Genomic DNA, 21,495 nt, shown 5'->3' with positions numbered 1-21,495 from the left:
ACTATAAAGTTGACAGTATTACACCAGTGTTTTTGACATCACAAACAAGTCAAACCATTCACTAGATTTCATCACCAATACAGGGATATAACTTTAAATATAAATGAACATACAGACTTCTTATGAGTTCTTATACGTTCAGGTATTTCGCATCCAATATTGTATTGTAACATTCTTTTTAAAGCACAAACGTGTCGGCTTTCACCATAAAAGGATACTGCAGTGCTTTAAGGTCGAGAGGAATTGCAAATTCTGGTTTAATATTGATTCACTCATTGGGTCTTTGCATCGGAAATAAACACATGTATTATAAAATCAGTATTTCCATGATACAGGTAATGTTATCTCAAATACTATGATGGTATGATACTATAGTGTGTGATAACATTGTGTGGGGGAATTCGACGTTTGCTGTACCACTGTTCACTCCAACGCAATTTATGACAATACCACTGCATCAATCTGTATGATTATTTTTGCAGTGTTTTAAAAAATGATTTTACTTTGTTGTCGCGTATTATTTTTGAAACATTCAATGTTTTAAAAAGGCGAATTTTCTGTATAAAGTCAATAATTATGTTGACTTTTGAAGCCCAAACTTTCTACAGCCTTAAATACGCAAATAAAAGATCCAAAAACTATACCAATACAGAACGACATGTTTATGGAATTATAGCAAATCTTTTGGTTTACAAATTTTTATTCGTTATTGCAAAATAATGAACTTAAAATATCTGACATTTTCTCCCTACCCAGTTTACCCCTATTATTTTTTATGATGTGGACTGGTCATTGTTATTAATTCGTACGCAATTTGATTGGATTAACTTGTAATTAGTTTACCTTCAAACTTGTTTATGCTTTTCATACATGACTATTGATAATAAGAACGTGCATGCATGTGTACGGTAACTATAAAATGACCTTCAAACTGGACACTGGACGAGTCAATATTATGTTTTATCAATAAAAGTTAAGGTATGAAAGGTAAGAATTGCCACTTCTTCTATTTTCACAAAATTTTCCGACTACACAGTTGATATATTATTTTTTAAAAGCCTATTGTGGAGATAAAAGAGAAAGTTTACAAATAAGACGTTTTGTTCCATTAAACAAGTCATTTTCTTAAGAGAAATGCCGAAATACATTTTACGCACAGCTACGGCAGGTAAAGTTATTATTTATCATAACAAAAAAAAAGCATTATTCAGTCTCATTGGAATATGTTAATTACAATAACTCCCAAACTTAAGTAGTAGGTATATGAAGTCAAAATATGTCCGATCTGCCTATTTTTGGACATCAAAAGTCAATACGATCGTTTTAAAGTCAATTTCGTCTACCTCACAAAATCTTGTTAGGCACTATAAACCCCTTTATGGAGGGATCGAACTGGATTTTTATATGATTAGCACATACTCTTTCAATCAGTTAATCAAGATCTGGAGATTGCATGTCAGTAACTGCTAGTAGTCATTTGTTCATTTATTTAACATTGTCATTTTGCATAGTTTCTTTTGATATATATTCTGACAACGGAATTGAACTTCTTTTAACTGTGTTTTACTGTGTGTATTGCTATGTTTTTCATTATTCTACATAAGCTAGAGGTATAAGAGAAGGGTAGAGGTGATCTCACAGAACATTTTAACTCTGCTGCAGTTTTGCGCCTGTCCCAATTGTCAGAAATCTCTAGCCTTTTTTAGTTTTGTATGTTTTTTTTAATTTTTGTTCATTTATATGTTTTGAAGTTCAGTGTAACGTGTATTACACTGAATGAGTACAGAATTATAGTTAGGAGCCAACTGAGGACCACCAAGGTGCATGATTCTCTCACTGCGATGAAGATCCTTCGCTGGCTGTTGTCGGCTTTTTGGTCGGGTTCTTGTCTTTTTGACATATTCCTTATTTTCAATCTCAATTTTATATTTCATTTCAATGCTTTCAATCATTCTTTCCAAAGTGTTCACAACCTATATAAAGATAAACTGCAATGTTCTAAGAGGTTTTGATACAAAGTTATCAAATGGCTATATTTACTGACGGACTTCAGAACCGCAATACTTGCTTATATTTTTTTTTTTTCAATTAAAAAAATACAATAAGCTAGAAATACTTCATTGTATATAAAGATGATTGTTTTCTTCATCGTCTTATGTTAGTTTGAAAATTGAAAGTTGAATTTAAGACGTCACGCTTAACTTTCAAATGATGTGGAAACCACTAATTTTCTGGTTTTCTTTTCGTCATTGACTGTGTACAGCTAAATTGTTGACAGAACGCTTAAGATTAACCAATACTGTTTGGAATGTTTTTAATGAAGTTTGTTTCCTTTCTTATATGGCCCATTTCCATCACTTCTGAGACCTCTAAAAAACTATTATGTAGTTAATATTGTGGCATTTCAGCATATGAGAAACAGTACTTATGTAAATCTGCTGATAATGACATTCAACGACTTAGTAAAAAAATGAAATTGTAGCTGTTATCAAAAAGAATGACGTTACCTATTAAAACAATGAGCAAAGTCAATACCGCAAAGTCAGCTATTGAAGGCAAATGTAAATCATTTCAAACTGGAAAACTAACGGTCTAATGTATATACAACAATTGAACGAAAAACAAATATGTAACACACCAACAAACAAAAAAACTCTGATTAACAGACTCCTGATTTGGGACCGAAACATTCATACAGAATGTTGCGGTGTTAAACACATTAGCGGGATCCCAACCATCCCCCGAACCATAGTAGTGTAACTGTACACATAAGAACGAACTATAAAAATCATTTGAAAAAGGCTCACCAGATAGGTACAAATAGAAAAACATCTAGCAAAAGCACAGAATGAACGTGATCAGGTACTTGTATATCCTAACAACAAAAACACAGTAAGTACTGATATGAGAGTACTTGCAGTTACTAACAGCTAATCCAAAGCCACTAACAACTAATAAAAAAAAAATGATTGTAATGACGTGACATTAACATACAGGTTGACAGGGTCCATACATGGTCATTTGTGAGTTATGACAACTTGGTATCAAGTTTTAGAAACTTTGAATTGATTGTATGGCGCGAACCAATTATCAAAAAGAGATGCACCAAATTCCGTCTGTAAATTTCTAATGTCTTCATTTAAATATATATTTCTCAGTCGTGACAACAATGAAAATCAACAACTTTATACTGATTAAAACTTGGAAAAGGGTTCAACGTAATGTTAACATAGCAAACATTCTAAAAAATGTATCCGTTTCTTAGTTCGCGTCAAGATTTGTGCAACGTCAAAATTTCCCTCTTTTAATTGTCTGAGGGAATGCAGGTATTAATTTTTCTATTCAAAAGTTGTACGGGAATCATGATAAGCAATGGCAAATATTATAAGTCAAGATGTGATAAAAAGAATAAGCAAAATATGTGTTGCATTCATTTAAGTCCGTCACTATACGATGTAAATGGTCAGTTGATATGCGTTTTCATCAATATACAAAACATTTTTGTCTAATTTTGTACGAAGTAAAACAGAAAAAAAATCATTGTTGCAGTTTTGTATGCGTGGAAGAACAGAACTGTTTTAGTTGCTATCAAACACGGGGAACACTAAAGCTATGGATAATGATATTTACATTTTATCTGAACCTTTCACCGGCGTTTAACTTGCACCACGTGTACCGACTGTCGTGTTTAACGTAACCTATTATAATGTATTTCTCATTATTAACAAGGAACAAGATTTAGACGAGGAAGTATTTACAACATATCGCTATACGTTGGTATCTTACGTCATTTAGATTATTTACAGGCATATTGCATCTCTGTATCCTTGAATTGACAAGGTCGTTGTGGCGCATTGACATTTTTCAAACATCAGGGTTTTTTTATTTTCATAATTCATTTCTTTACCTTTAAAACATATGTTAATTTGTTAATTGTACCACTTATTACATTTATCGTAGCTGCTATGTCAAAACTATAACATGTAAGATGTGTAAGATATTCACTTCTTTAAAGATTGTTGACTTAGATGTTTTGACCATCCAACACACAAATTATTTTATATAACTTCGTCTTACAGTAACATTTTTTGACAGAAAGATAACGATAATAATGCGTTTGATGCGATTGTAATTTCGTATTAATTAACGATGCATGTCGAGTTAAAGCAGTCAGAAATAGTGATCGGTCAAAAAAGATGTTCACGGTTTTACACGACAGATTTATTTTCTTCTTCTAATAATCAAATAAAGTTTAAGGCAGAATCAATTATTTATTCGCTAACTTTGAGTTCCCTTCAATAGATGTGGTTCACAATTTCCCTTGCAGGACGGCAAATGAAGTCAGCACAAGGTGTATTATGTATCCGACCATTACCTTCAATGGAGCATGTGGTTTCATCGCTTGTTTAAAATAAACAATACATAAGTTTTCATAAATAAAAACGTTTTCGTGAAATTATAATTCAAACATTTCCCCCCAAAACACACATTCACAAACAAAAGTCAAGAAAGATTAATGAAATAGTCAGTTTTTTTGTTTGTTTCAAGTATCTACATTTCTAATTGTCTTAACTAAAACAATAGGAAATGATAATGCAAGCTTAACACAAAGGTGAAAACTGGAGGTTAAAAAAAACTAAAAAAAAAAAAAAAAAAAAAAAAAAACAGGGTGAAAGATGAATATAATATTCAGTGAAAAATATTGAACAAATATGAAGTTCAACACCGCAATGACCTAGATTTTATTAATTGTAAATATATTGCACCATTATGACAATAACAAATGATAGTAATGGCTTATGTTTAAACATAAATGTTATACCAGTCATATTAATAATTTGACTTTTTACAGGAGATATATAATGTAGTTTACGGGGTAAATTGGTGGAATTAGTTTGTCTGATGATTTTATTATCCAATTTTTGTTTTTATCAAGCTGTGTTTAAACATGTGAATTGATTATCGATCATCTATAAATTATTGAATAGTTACGATTTCACCTCTCTCGGATAACATCGACTTTTGATGCGGACCCAATCTGTTTTAATATATATTAGTTAACACTTCTTATATGATTTCAACATTCACGTTTTAAAATTACTGTTCATGATACAGATGATAAAAGTACACAAGTTTAATTACATACGGGTAATACATCCTAATTTAAATAACAATACTAACAATATTGTAAAAGTAAAGTAGCTGTTGTTATGTAGCTTGAATTGACATCAGGAACGCTATTTACTATGAAATTGTAAATATTTTTTTCAATAACTACAAGGAATATGGTAAATTCACTATGTTCGTATTACCTGAATTAAACAAACAAGATTAACTTCAAAAGCTCTAGTTCAACAAAACCTAACACAACTCATAATAACATTATTTTTATCTCAACCTTTAAACAACTTTTACATTTTAAAATGTCATTGGTTTTTCGTACAAGGTGTGAAGGTTGTATTTCCTAGTATTAATCAAATTCAAACGTATAAGACATAGACAAGGAAATATTTACAAAATATCACCTGACGTCATTAAATGTATTTCTGGTCAAATTAGATCCCTATATTCTTGAACAGTCAGAATCTTAAAAAAAACCTTTGCACTTTCCAACATTTGCGATTTAAATACAATAAAATTGAGAATGGAAATGGGGAATGTGTCATAGAGACAACAAACCGACCAAATAAAAAACAACAGCAGAAGGTCACCAACAGGTCTTCAATGTAGCGAGAAATTCCCGCACCCGGAGGCGTCCTTCAGCTGGCCCCTAAACAAATATTTACTAGTCCAGTGATAATGAACGCCATACTAATTTCCAAATTGTACACAAGAAACTAAAATTAAAACAATACAAGACCAACAAAGGCCAGAGGCTCCTGACTTGGGACAGGCGCAAAAAACATATTTAACTATATATCTTTTCAAATTTATCAATAGATTTATTTACTGTAAACAGGGATATTTTCGCGTCAGTTTTATTTTCGCTATTTTCGTGGTAATAAGTGAAACGCGCAAATCCAACGACCGCAAAAAATTCAAGAAAACTCTATTTATAAGATAAAAACCATACATATACGTATATGAAAGGATATGCAAAGGACCACTGCATAACACCGATTTTGCAGACGATAGATTTAAACATGAAATCATAATTGTGCTTCTAAATGAAAAGCAAAGATAAAATCATGACTGCAATTTAATGGAAAACATCTCAAACAAGCTGACGCTACAGACATTACGGATATTGTTATGTAAACAACACCTGTTACACATATGTAAATGTCAACTAGTTTTAAAAGTACTACCTCGTTTAATCTTCTACACAGATTAATAAGATCAAAAGGTCAATTAATTAGAATTTATCCTGCCATAGTTTTATTTTAATTCACTGTTAATTAGTTCTTTTTTTATTGTATTTTTGTATATGTATGTGTTTTACAATCAAACATGATACAGTTTTTATTCTCCTTTAACACCAATGAACCAAAAACGTTAGATTTCTGAATGATTTAATCACTTGATTTACGATATATGTGATGTTCACTTTCTAAATGATTTATGAACATATTCATATAGGTCACAGAAATCGCGAATTCAAAACGACGTGAATTTAGATTGTGTCATTAAATCAGGAAATAAAGACGACGCGAAAACTTACCGGTTAACAGTATCATTTTTTTTCAAGCTGCAAGATACAAATTATTCCAACTAAGATTTTAACAGCTTTATCTAGTCCTTACGCAGAATGAAGGTGAAACACACGCATCGATAACGTAATGTGAAGTCGTTTTCCAGCAAATACTTTGACGTAAAACAGAAACAATTACAATACCGAATATGCTGTTAGTATAACTGAAAATAAAACCATTACGCTATCTATTGAATCTCTCTTTAGAACCAAGGGAAAAATAACATCGTACACGAATATAAATATAGTTTCACAATGCATCCTGCTATCGTGTTTTAACTTCTGCTTTTGAGATACTGGCGAAAATTAAAAATGCCAGGTCCAATTTAGTAATATGACCGTCTCATCTTAGTCCATTGGTTAATGTCGTTTGATTTTTTGGTTAGTTCCCTAATGTGACTTTGCCTAGGAATAATTGTTTGAAATCATCGCATGTGATTAAAGGTAAAACAATGATACTGCTTTTCAATTGAAAATCACTTAATAAAAATTTGAACGGTAATTTTCTTGCAAGTGTTGACAATATGTTATTAAACAGTAATATACCGCGAACATGGTCTCATTTATTTTCTATGTGTTCTCAACAACACTTACTAAGTTCTAGAATTGTATACGTAATAGAACAGGAAACGATTAATAGTTAAATTTCAGGTCAAACACAACAAAAACTAAGCCAATTCATAATACCAATTAATTTAATATATAACTTATTTGTACCGACTGTGAAGTTATGTTTTACATAAATTATAATGTTCCTTTTTAGCAACATTTATCATATTCTAAGGAACAAGACATCGACAAGGAAATATTTGACGTCATTTGGATTATTTATGGTCACTTCTTTATCCTTGAACTAATAATGGTCGTTGTGGCGTATTAACAATTTTGTTTGCAATACGGGAGACAAATTTGAGACTACCGGTTTGACAATTGTCACCTTCGATATTATTTTTTGTAGTTTTATGACACTTAATCTGTTTGAGGTTATTTGGCTATGCAAAGTCCAATACTGTGAAAGTACTTTTATTCGTGGGAACCAATTTACGTGGTTTTCGTGGATGACTTATTCCACGAATATAAGTGTCAAACGAAATAAAACAACCCTTGTTCAAATCAAGACATGGAAAGATCAACATGTAGGTTTGATTACTGATATGATCTAGAGAATGTATAAAACATCGTCAAATCTGAAAATACTGTAGAACTGCAACTGCAGAAAGGAGGATACCCTTTTAATCTTTAAAAACCTAAACTTTTGACATTTTTATTCTCATAAAAAATATTTTATTTATGAAAGTCAGATTTCCGGTATTGATATGCTATAATTAAATGTTCATTTTATATCCTCGTAGGTGTTGTACGGATGGGAAATAATAATGTCATGCTGGGATTGCTTTTGAAAAGAATTATTTTACAATTCAAGATACAGGTACATAATTTGTTTATGTTACTGTGTTCTTTAGGTGACCTGCTAATGGCCTAATTAACACCTTTGATGGTCTTTAATCTGTTGATCACTCTATCTTGTTAATTATTGTGATTACTACGATTTACAAAGGTCAATGTTTACTTTGCAATTTCCTTTAATCCAGACAATTTGTAACTTTCCTTTCTAGTGGCTTTCAATTTTAGTTTCTAGAAAATTAAAATCCACGAATTTAAAACCCACGAACATTTAAATATTGCTCAAACCACGAAAACTGATACCCACAAATTCAAGTAATTTCACAGTAATAACATTATCGGTACCAATTTTTCTGCACCAAATGCGCATTTCGACTATACATGTCTCTTCAGTGATGCTCGTTGGAAAAGTAAATTTATCATGAATAAATTTGAAGTTCAAGCAAAAATTAAAGTTTAAAACATCATATTTACCTATGACCATGCTTACCATTTCAAGTTCATAAACCAAGGACCTCAAATCAGACCCTAGGTCTATATTACATATGGTTATTGAGATGTAAAACCATCAGCGTGAATTTAGATTTAACAGGCGAGAAAATGTCCATTTAATTTCAACGTTACCTTCCGATCAATATTTCTGTGCTACGACAATTTGACGATAACAATTCATCGAAAAATAACATAAACTTGATCGTTGTCATTGACTTTATTTTATTTTTCGTGAACCAATGAGCTGAAATCAAAAGACTCTAAGTGTCTGTCACGATTAGTTTACCAGTTACAAATGCATATTAGTAATTTCAAATACATAAGGGGAAAACAGTCTCTCGTGAATTCTCTGGATACCTATGGGCCAAGATATTATCCACATCTTTGGATATAGCTAGCAATTTTGTAAAATAAATTTCTAGTTATCTTTTACGGTTCCAAACAAGTAGTCTGCAAAAAATGAACAGTGTTTGGAAAAGTACCAACTACAAAGAAAAGTATTCGAATAAACAGTTTTAAAGACGTAAAAACTATTACATAGTTACGATATCACATACCAAATGTCTAAACGATATCTTTTGAAACTACAATACTGTGGAAGATAAAAAAAATGATAATAATATTCAGATCATAGGCAAAAGGTATTTACATATTAAAAGATAATTTGCAAGTAGTAACCGACCGTTAATTTCATGGGGGCATTGGCTTTTCAATTGACGAAATGCGAAAAGAAGTTTTCAATAACAATTCTGAACAAAACATTCTTTCAAGAAATCTAAAATCAAACAATTTATTTTTCCATCCCAAACATACACAAAAACAAATATACACAAAAACAAATATACACAAACACAAAAACAAACTGAAAGGATAAGAACATCATATGTTATATCAGTATTGGTCATAGATAAATTAATCAGATGCTATGGTCAAGCTTTCTCAGATAAAATTTCAATGGTTGTCGTTTTCTTGTTTGAATTTTTAACACTAGTCATTTTGAAGCCTTTTATAGCTTCGTGTTCGGAGTGAGCCTAGGCTCTGAGCTGAAGGTCGTACTTTAAGCTATAATTGGTAACATTAATTACATTATAACTTGGATGGAGAATTGTCTAATTGGCCTCATAAATTCTTATTAATATAAAGATGCGAACGTTCAACCATATTTATATTAATACGGTTATTTTCATTAACCGTACTGGTTTTTACTACATGGGTGATGTTATAACAATACAAGGATAATGGGGTCACTGTTCTCGTTTGTCTTTCTACAAAACAAACTAGTTATATTAACGTCCCATATCTTCTGTAAGGTGAGTTGTATTATCTGATCTTTCTCACTTTTATAAAAAAAAAATGGAAAAAAGACAAATCCTAATTTGGTAAATTATTTGATATAATACGATACATTCTTTCTATTTGATTCATAAGTTAAACAAATGACTAACATAAATCTTTTTAAGTGTATGTTATTTAAAAAAGAGATACAACAATGTTCGTCTGTTTATGAATTCAATATGTCGGGTAAGAATTCACTAAACCCTTTTAAACATGAAGAGAATAAGAGGAAGCGCACAACTTAAGTCAGCCATAATAAATAATTACAAAAACAAATATATTTTATCAGTATTGAAAGATAAAGGATACATAACATTTTAATAGATTAGCTCGTTAACTATCTATAAATATCTGACTTACATTTTTATCATTAATTTTGGGAAAAACAATTCTGTATGATGACGTATGTTAATTAAATGCTTCGGTGAATACGACCAAAAAGCACCTAAACTTATAATGTGGTTAACGAAAAACATATAAATATGATGTCTATAACAATATATTCATACCACAAATAAACATACACACAGGTTTGTGAATTTCAGTTTACAGGTGATACGACACACGTGTTTTATTTGCGACTCTCGAATTTGAATTAAGTTTCTGCAAAGGATAAGAAAAGCTTAAATTACGTTAAGGCAAATGCACATACGTTTTCAAATAACAAATAGCTTTTTAACGCCGTTGACATTATTTTCAATTTTAACTTTTTATGAATTTATTGTGATAGTGTGTTATAGAATGAATATATTTGTCACTGTTCACATCGACATATAAATTGAATGGATTTTCATTATTTCAATTCTTTGTACGGCAATTTTTGTGAAACATAATCATTTATATGTGTTTTATTTTTCTCCAGATCTGTGATCATGTTCGTAAAGGCAGTCTTCAGTGTATTTATTTTTTTATTCGTTCTCGTAGCAGGTAAGTTCTTTATAGAGTTGAAATATCAAGGATTTTACATGACTCCTCGTCTGTCCCAGCAAAAATCAAACCTTCTTTGTCTAAATAACATTTCAAAAAAACCTATTACCTCCTGTTGATTGTTGATGTCGTGCTATTCAGAGATAATCAAGTTATAGACAGACGCATTTCCGCATGTTAGCTTAATACCTCCTCTAAGAATTAAAGGTATCCGATATGTATAAGCTGACTACACTTCACGAATCCATCAACTTTTGTATCCTTTCCTCAACTAATATTTTTCATGTTCTCTAACTACAGTAACATAACGTATTATTAATTAAAAAAGCCATCTGGAAATGGTTGAATAAAATATTTTTAAAGAAACGTATATGTACAACCAGAGTATCACATTCTTTGATTAAGAAGTAAACTAACAAATATACCGAACTCCAAGGAAATTCAAAGTCCTTTAACCAAGTTAAGGTGGTACCTAACACTACAGGGAGATAACTCTGTAAAGTCAGCGAAACGTTTTAATAACGTTGCGTTGTAAAGGAAATATTAAGCTTCTCAGTGATCTAAATTGGTGTTTGTCAAACTGCTATATAACCAGTGTAATTTTTCTGATAAAATGGTTGGTTCAAAATTTTTGAAATTTTTATATTTTTGTAAAAGGGTCAGAATAAATACTTAGCCAAAATTTTATGAAAATTAAACGAGCCAAATTAATTTTAGTGAAAGTGTTGCGTACCACCTCAATAGCAAAATCCAAAGCCCAAACACATCAAACAAATGGAAAACAACTGTCATATTCCTATATGGTATATGCATTTCCTTATCTTAAAAATGGGATTTTAAGCTATGTTATTTACAAAGCTCAATATTTTAAAGACGGTCCATGTAAACTTATCGACAATTTGTAAATTTGTTAAAAAAAAAACCAACACGTTTTAATCTGAATTCTGTAGAAAATCTTTTTCCCTACGATATGTCTTATCATCAGAGAGAACATCACTTATTTATTTGTTATAACTGCCATTAATCTAGCTCTCAGTAGCTGTGAGTACTCTTTGTACGACATTTTGTGCTTTATGTCTTGTTGTTAGATGTGTTCGTGTTACGTTCCTAACAAAGTAGTTTTACTGAAATATTTGGTTTTAAATCCTATATTTGAATTGACCTTTCAATGTTTTTACTTTTTATGCCACTGATGAGTCTGAGGAAGACTTTTTTCCTTGATGTGATTATGTTTCGTTCTTTTAACTATATAAGCCCTAACTTCTTTCGTTTGAATTGTTCAACGTATTTTTTTGATGGGTACTTTTTGGCTTTCTGCATTGATTTAGGCATACTCATTTTTGAAGGACGTGTGATGGCCCTAGCTAGTATTTAGTTTCTTCCATCCTCGTTATCTGGTTGATAGTCATCTCATTGCCCGGTCTCCTAATTGTTCTCTAACTAAACTCTTATTCCGGAAATGTTCCTGATTCTGCTTTTTTAAAGAATTTATTTGATAGGCATTTGCTGTCACTTGGGTATTCTGTTAAAACTTAGGAGAAGATTCATGAAATAATAAGTAATGAAATGATGAGGCAAAAGCAGTACATTTGAGTTGTTTCACAGGTATCTAAATACGAATCCAAATAAACATACTAACAATTCTGTTTTCAGTAAATGCATTGTGTAGCCATCCATGTTCTCGAGTCAACAGAGGCGAATTTGTCGATGAAACAAATACATACACATTTTCATGTACCAATACATCAATTTTATCAGTTAATAATGGAGAAGAATTAAGAGAATGTTATGCAAGACTTGGAGCCTTTCTTGTAGTCAGGTAAGAAAATGTGCACATGCAATTGAAACTTGAAATGGAGAATGTGGCAAAGAGACAAACACCCGACTAAAGAGCAGACAACAGCCGAAGGCCACCAATGGGTTTAAAATGCAACAAGAAACTACCGCACTCGGAGGCATGCTTCAGTTGGCCCCTAAACAAAAATATGTACTAGTTCAGTAATACTGGACGTCATACTAAACTCCGAAATATACACAATAAACAAAATTAATAATCATACAAGACTAAAAAAGGCCACGGGCTCCGGATTTATGACAAGAGCAAAATAACAGTGTAATACTTCTAGTACTCTTTCCCATTTTATTGTGCTCAAGTTAGGGACATACTAATTCCTGTCAAAAAATGTATTTACAGGTTAGCTAAGACCCACCGCCGGGTTCGGGATTTTCTCGCTGCATTTAAGACCAATTGGTTGCCATCGGCTGTTATCTGGTCTTTGGTCGGGTTGTTTCTATGATTAATTCCTCACTTTCGTTCTCAATTTTATTGTTGCTAACGACAACATGAGTAAAATAAATTTCCGGTTATTTTTTTTTTTCATGCCATATTTTATTTCCTGAATTTTTTAACAGAGAGGGGATGTTCTATATTGATAAAATTTACCTGAAAGAGATCAATAGTTAACCTGTTTTTTCGTATTATTTGCATTTTTTTTTTTACTTTTTAACTTGTTTGACAAATTGGTTCATAGAGTCATCTATGAATTGATTTACTTATTAACATCACACTGATATTAAAATAATGCTCTACAAATTCTTATTGTCCGCTTTTTTGTATACTATTTAATTGGATAATTTATTTTTCAGGAATGGTAATAGATACAGATGTGTAAAACACACCCTCTATGACCGTACTGCCCGAATAATATTTGTGTATGTTACACCTTACAGTAAGTCATTGTTATCAATAAAAATATATACAAGATCAATTAAGAAGTCAAGAAACACGGTAAAAAAAATAGTATTTAGCAATCGCGTACTGTGAATTCGAAACTTATTGCGAACATTTATTTTTAGAATGAAATGCGATTTTAATTTTTGCGACATTGACACAAAAATTCCTGTTTGATTTGCATATAAATACATTCAAAATGTAAATTTAAATTATTGCGATTTTAACATGTATAACCAAGTCACATTTTACGAAATACTTAAAACATTGAAATAATTGCAATAAACTCTAAATAGAACAACAACAGTTTGTTTGACAGATTTAGCTTCTACAGTTATGCATGTATCATCAGCCAGCCAACATTCGCCATCTTAGATTTCATAAACAGACGACAAATGTTTGTTACCAGAAGTAAAACATGTCGTCAGTGATACATCTCGTGATGGTTTCTGTTAATCACTACCGAAATTAGGAATAATATCAATAGAACAATTATAATATGTATCGGCTTAAGAATTCATGCTTTCGTACCTCTATTTGGAGGTGTGTAATATGATTGCAGAAGAGGCAACTCTCCGCCAACATTACACACAAAAAGAAGACGTGGCATGAATGCTCATAGATAGAAAATAAACTGACATCGCTATGAAGAAAAAAGAAGAATGATAATAAAATGATTGTAATAAATGTAGTACACCTGCAAACATAACATACAAAAATAAAGACTAAGAAAAAGCTGGGGGTGATCTCAGTTGCTCCGGAAGGGGAACCAGTCGTGTTGCTCATGTCATTACAAACGCGGAAAAATAGTCTTATTCAGTAGGTCACATTCGTGAAAAGGGAACGGAAGTGTAATTACACCATAAGGAACATATTCAATAGCATCTGTGAGAAAGATAATCCATAATGGCCAACCAACTCGTGGTGGCGTCTGTGTAATTAACACTTGATTTTAACTTTAAAATTTGGAACTCTTAGTTTAATAGCTATGTTATTGTTATGGATTGATGTATGATGGAAAACAAATTAACTCTTAAACTTTTACTTACAGGAACATTTTTAAGAGAACCATCTATTTGTGATGTTTGTTCAGGAACATTTACATCAGCTTTATTTGTCGGTATGTATTTTTGTAACATTGAATACGCGTGTATGGTGGCTGAATAAAAAATTACAACCGTCATCTGTTTTTCATTATTTCATCAGCATCGATAGAGGTCTAAATTGACATTTGCATAGTTCTGTCATTTTATCTAAAAAAAATCATTAGGAAGGGTAACTAAAATTTATCATTTAACGGAAGATCTTACTGTATTTTGCCTTCTTGGTATCAAAAATGACTGTCACTCGAGTTCTACGGAAGCAAGAAATTATTAAACTTATTGTTTTTACTTTTTTCTATTTATTGTATTTTCTAGATGAGACCAGTGTGTCTTGTATTGGGCTATTGTAAATTTGATTATTATTTAAGGAATTACTATATTTTTTCTGTCTATGAAGAAATAACATAAAAAATTTGGTGCACACTGAATAATGTGCGTAGCGGGTTATTTAACAGTGTGCACCACATTTTTTATGTTATTTCGAATAGACAGAAAAAATGTTACAGTCAGTTATTATAATTTAATTCTAAACTCTATTTTAAACCGTATAAAACCATGAAAAAACGTTGATGACGTCACGGTCACATGACTTAATTATGTCTATGGGCTCAAAACAAAATAACGCCAGCCAATCAGAAGACGCGTTACATCCAAAATTAAATTATACGGATATGTACTCCATTTAAGGATGTACTTAGGTGAGGTTTTGGGAATGGTGTAAATTGTTTGGACTCCTTGGTGTTTTCCATACAATACAATATAAAATATTTTGCCCCATAACACCCATCTATTTTTTTCATATAAGACTTAATAGCTCATTAAAAATCATTTATAAAAATTTTAGAAGATTCTTGATTTTCTTTCTTTTGTTTTGAGACCCAATAATATCAATGCAAATATAAGGTAAAAGTCCGAGTCAGACTTTTCCCGCCATATTTTAAATCTCAATTATCTCGAAAAGGAGGTCCATGACCTATCAATATTTTTAGCTTATCTTTATCCTTAATTGATGCTCTACCAGCTTATAGTATCAATTTTAATTTCTTAATTTCTTAATTTTTACCTTACCTCACCTAAGTGCATCCTTAAACTATATGATACGTCAGTAATAGTAATTATTGATGTCATTAATATTGTTAGACTTCATTTGTCTAATTGCAATTTCAGAGACTTGTACCTGGGAGTGAAAAAATATGCATGCGCTAACATCATCTGGTTATTCAAAAATAGAATTGAAATAGCGTTGTTTTGCAATACTAATTAAAATGTAGCTAAATACGTTAAGGATTTTAAGTCAACTAATTAACGCAAAATAAACTAGCAAAATTAAAGATTCTACAATCTAAAATAAACATGCATATTTATAATCATATTTTAATCGTAATATTCTCTTCTTATCTTTTTGCAGCTAAAGGACAAGATTGTAAGTATACATGTGTTATTTTTATTTTGATATTGTGTAAAGAAATATGTAGGAAAACATAACAAGTCATCAACAATGAAATTCATTAGTTATTTAGATATACCTTTTGACATTTTTAGTGGATCTTGTCATAAAATATTTATTTTCTAATAATCTTTGACCTTATGTTAATTTATCATCTCAAAACATGAGATCTATAACCAGCTATGTGAAGCGTTCCAACATAAAGTTTAAGTTTTTTTCTCAATTTCACATTCCTTTTAGTTACTGTTCACCTAATGTGCAACGTTGCAGTTTTATCATTTAATTCCATAGAGTGATATTAGATGGTTAAAGTTATGAGCTAACTTTATCATATTACAAGCATAGATTGCTTTTATATCAATATTTATGCGTTAGGATTATTTGGACAAAATCCTTACCCTTTCTGGTAGCTAGAGAACGCAGCTCTACAAAACAAAACGGAATACTATCAGGTCGTGCCATGGATTTGTTATTGTTCTAACGACTTTATACATATACCAGCATATATAGCAGCTATAATACAACACGTCAAAAAAGATACGCATATAACTTGTGTAATGTTAATCACTAACAATTAACAAACCCAATAATTATTTCTCTAGCAGTTGAAACACTAAAAGTTTAATTAAAAAGAGACAAGGCGTAGGATAATAATAGACAGATAGATATGTTTTTGCTTTTTTATGATAAAAAATAAATTCTACTGTGTCAAAACCTATATATTAACATTACTTAAAAATTGACCTAGAATTTGTGAATAGATTTTTTTCATTTTATGTATAAACCTAAAACGATGACAAAAATCTAATGTGTTTGTAATAGAATGCTTTATGCGTTCATTGTCAATAATGATCTTACGACAAACATATTTATAAAAAGTTTTAAGATACAAGTGCCCTGCGAAAGGTATGCAAAAGTGATATTTGAATTTATTAGTAAAAGCAAACTGATAATGCCATGGAAAAAAACAAGAACAACAAAACGACAAATCCATTCATACAATACAATTTTAAAATCAATGACGTAGCAAAACGAAATCCAGCTAACCTCTTTATTTACGGTGCTTCTGACGGTTAAGCTGTACTTGCTCGACATTTGACATCCGTCGAGGTACTCCTATAAGATATGACGATAAGTTGAAACAAGTGAAAAAGCATCACACAATTGTAGATTAGTAATCGACGGGTGCAACATACGAAGCAGGATCGGTTTACCCTTCCTGAGCACCTGCGATAACCCCCATATTTTGGTAGGGTCGTGTTGCTTAGTCTCAAGTTTTTTATGTTGTGTCTTGTGTACTATTATTTGCCTGTTTTTCTTTTTCTTTTTAAATCTTTCAGTTTGAATGTCCCTCTGGTATCTTTCGCCCCCCTTTTTTTATCTTATTAAAATTTGTAAACCATCGGTCGTGTAAACTTTTTGTGAAGCTTGAACGAAGGTAAATTATTAAAATAACATGAATATCAATTAATTTGACCTGACAAAAATCGTTATGATTGTTAGAAAAATCACACCACAATTGCCATATCCTTTTCTTTAATTCCCTTTCATATAAATGTACTTGTAAGTTTATACGTAGATACCTGTAATACAAAACGTTTGCTTGAGGCTTGTTTATGACCATGTACTAACATAATCATTATAATAATATGTTTGTTACTTAACATGAACTTTTATTTTTTTCACAGATCAAGCTGCGAAATTACGTAAGTAAATTTTAATTGATGGAACAAAATTTACATATTTCATATTACGTAACTTGTCTAGTTAAACAATGACAAATTAAAAGTTTACAGGGAGTAAATCAATATGACTTAATTTCCTTATGATATATTTCGTTTAATTGAAAATGAAGACGTGGTAGGGTTTTCAAGTAACCAACTATCAACCGAAAAATGGACACGATGTTAGTCGCAAAATTTCATCTATTTTATTAAATGTTTCTCGGACGTTCTGGTGTGGATGCTTGAGAGACTATTTTATACATTATTTATTTATGTGATATTCCCCTTTGGTGTGAAGGGTGGGTAAAGTTTTAAAGTATAGAAATATGTTAGACGTAATACAAATAAAGGATATCACTTATTGGAATCTACATATGATATATAAATGTCACATTGTACGAACATAAGTAAAACAAATATTAGAAACAGTAATCATTTTGATATCTGTCAATCAAAATTAGAATGAAAAGAGAGTATTACAAAAATACCGAACCCCTAGGTAAACTACAAAATGGTAGGTCAATACCAAAAAATAACAAAATTAAACGATAAAACTCAGAAAAACGATTAAAACCACGTGATATTAATGATTTATGATTTAAAGCAGTGGGATATAGACTAACGTTTTCAGCATTTACAATGTAAATGGTCATATGTAAAATGTTTTTTTAAATTGGTAATATTTCTAAAACTACAAAGGATGTAGGCTTGAGGATTTGCAAATGATTAGGATCTCACTTAATGAAAGTAACAGTTGTTTTCTTTTTCCTCACGTTCAAGACAACAAATATATCAATTTTCAGAAAGCCATCATCAATAGGAATGAAATCTTTGCATGACTTTATTGAAATATTCATATGTTAGATGTACAAATGATAATGATAATTTATGGAAACTTTAAATATTTTCATTTTGGCGGTTATATAATTACCGTTGATGTCATTTATTCAACTCTGAATAGTGATTTATTAGTATGTTTTTTTTTATTTTTTTATTATATATGTTTACACAATTGTTGCTGTTAAATACCCTTTTAGCCGTATTTGGCACACATTTTGGAATTTTGGGTCTTTAATGCTCTTCAACTTTGTACTTGTTTGCCGTTATAACGAATTAAATCTGAGTGTCACTGATGGGTATATTTAGACGAAACGCGCGTCTGGCGTATTAAATTATAATACTGGTACCTTTGATAATTTTTTGGTCACATCTACCAATTGTGTTTGGGTTGCTAATTTTATTTTGTCACTACAACAGAACTATGCGATACAACTGGTACATACTCTTGAAATTAAACAGTACATTTGCAGTCGATCGGTTGAGTAATTAGATTGTAATTGTCGGCATTTTTTCAAATTTATCTTTTGAGTTCGGTATTTTGTTACGATCACTAGACATGCTGAATAAAACAGAGATGATAGTAATTTTCAGATTTTTTTAAGTCATATGAAATCTCAAATTTAAAGAAAATGATGCATATGTTTTTTTTTATAACTAAATGGATAATTTTCATTGTAAAACTTATGTAAATATACTTTTTTGGGAAGAAAATCCTTTAATTAAGAAGTTTACTTTTTTTAATTGCTTGCTTCCAGAAAGCAATTCGCCGACATATTTTCCGTATGCAAAGTTAACTTAGCACGACCCTACTTAAAAACACCTGGGGGTCGCATTACGCATAGATCTGTCATAAAAAAAACCTATTATGTAAGTGAACATTTTAAACCCGTATAAATATCCATGCTTCTTTGTTTATTGTTTACTATAAGGTGACAATCGGTAAACCTCGGCTTCAAAATAATACAATGTAGTATCTGCAATATTTCCACATCATAACAGACAGAGAAGAAAAATGATAAAATCGCGTATAGAAGAATAAGTTTATGATATATACATGTATTGGTTCAAAAATTGGATAATCATTATTTTTCACCCTTTACTGGTTTCATATGACTTTAGTAGTTATAAATTGTTCAGTACTTTCTTCTTTGTAATCATTAACAACTTGCATTTATTTTTCTTTTAAACAGGAACACCACCACGTAAGTTATTTTTTAATATAATAGTTATTATATGTTGCCATGAAAATTCAAATAAAGATTCAAACAACATCAACTTAACCAAAAGTGCTATAAAATAAGTGTTTTGACCAAAATACCAATAACGTAACTATGTTATTGTGCGTTCCAATTACAAATGTTTAACACTATCACTTATTGCGAAAAGGCAAACGTGTAATAGTTAATTTAAAATTAAACAATATTGTAATGTTCTAATTTCTAGCCATTACTACCCTGTATCATGTGAAATTAAGAAGAGCGTTTTGCGAACGAAATAATACTCACATTTGCTTTCATTGTTGACTTTAAATGAAAATTACAATACAAAGGTATTTTTGACAAATATGCTCCAAGATGAAATAACGTGGACGTTTATGTCAGCTTATGTAGGCTACTAAACTTTTTTTTTAATCCTTTCATATAATGAAATCTACTATAAATTGTTTATATTAAGATTTGAGAACTTCATATGATAAAACATAAAACTGGTTTTCAATTTCATAATATTTGTGCAGACAATCATTAAGACACGAATTAATTCGACATGATCTGTTCATGCTAAAAAAGGGTGAAATATAAAAACCTTCAATATTAAAATCAAACTAGAGTTTTCATAACCAAATGTTGAGAAAAGATTTAACTTCTTATTGTTCTTTACATCTTACAATAACAATCACTAAGATAATCAAATACACTTTGTGGTCTTATTAAAGTTTAAGTTTGATACACTAGTACAACATAAAAATAACGTATAATTGTTATCCTTCAGTAAAAATAATGTCCCATACAGGCAAAATGAAAATTGCAGCACATATTGGAATAAATTATTAGTTAAAATTGTGTACGACTTTTGATGATAGGAAATTGAATATCAATGTTAGTCAAAAATCAAAATACAACATTTAACGTTGCATTCACAATTTCGGTATTTGATTTATAACTTTACGTTTTAGGATTGGGATGTAACAGACCGCCACTCTGTCCTATTACCGACTACGCTAATGACAGACCATGTACCGGATGTGAACCACAGGAGGATGATGGACTAGGATGCTCAAGATGTAAAACATGCAAAAGATCATACAATTAAAACACATGAAATCCATAAATCTTTTTTATACTCTTCTTATCGTCATTTTATCCTTCTAATTTCGACGAAATTGCATTTGAGTCAAACTCATAGATCGTCAACAAACTGACAACGCAAAGACTAAAAATGAAAAGTCAGACACACAAATAATAGTACACAATACACGACATAGAAAACTGAAGACTAAGCAACACGAACCCATTTAACACTGAGGCCGATCTAGTGTGCTCCAGAAGGGTTAGCAGATGCTGTTCCGCATGTGACACCCGTTGTGCTTCTCATGATATTACGAACCCGGTAAATAGTTTGCATCGGTAGGTCATATATGTATTCGTGAAAAGGGAACGGGATTGTAGTTACATAGGGAACATATGCGATATCATCTGTGAAACGGATATTTCGTAAATTTCAATCAACTTCTGATGGCTTTCGTAGAATTTTCGAATGGGCGTTTTCAATTTTACCATTTTGAATCTTGGTTTTTTAGTTTC

General features: G+C 30.8%; 1 protein-coding gene across 1 annotated transcript; it reads left to right on the top strand.

Annotated features, from left to right (window-relative positions):
• The first annotated feature begins 10,429 nt into the window (after window positions 1–10,429).
• On the top strand, window positions 10,430–21,023 carry LOC143058503 (uncharacterized). Its single transcript, XM_076232012.1, has 9 exons — window positions 10,430–10,452; window positions 10,785–10,849; window positions 12,503–12,668; window positions 13,496–13,578; window positions 14,632–14,700; window positions 16,092–16,106; window positions 17,819–17,836; window positions 19,885–19,896; window positions 20,868–21,023. Exons 2-9 carry the CDS (start codon window positions 10,795–10,797, stop codon window positions 21,002–21,004), a joined length of 555 nt encoding a protein of 184 aa, XP_076088127.1. The 5' UTR covers window positions 10,430–10,452; window positions 10,785–10,794; the 3' UTR covers window positions 21,005–21,023.
• Window positions 21,024–21,495: the final 472 nt, after the last annotated feature.

The sequence above is a fragment of the Mytilus galloprovincialis genome, chromosome 14, assembly GCF_965363235.1.
Source record: "Mytilus galloprovincialis chromosome 14, xbMytGall1.hap1.1, whole genome shotgun sequence".
In the NCBI taxonomy this organism is placed as follows: Eukaryota; Metazoa; Mollusca; class Bivalvia; order Mytilida; family Mytilidae; genus Mytilus; species Mytilus galloprovincialis.
This window is presented reverse-complemented; position numbering and strand designations above follow the sequence as displayed.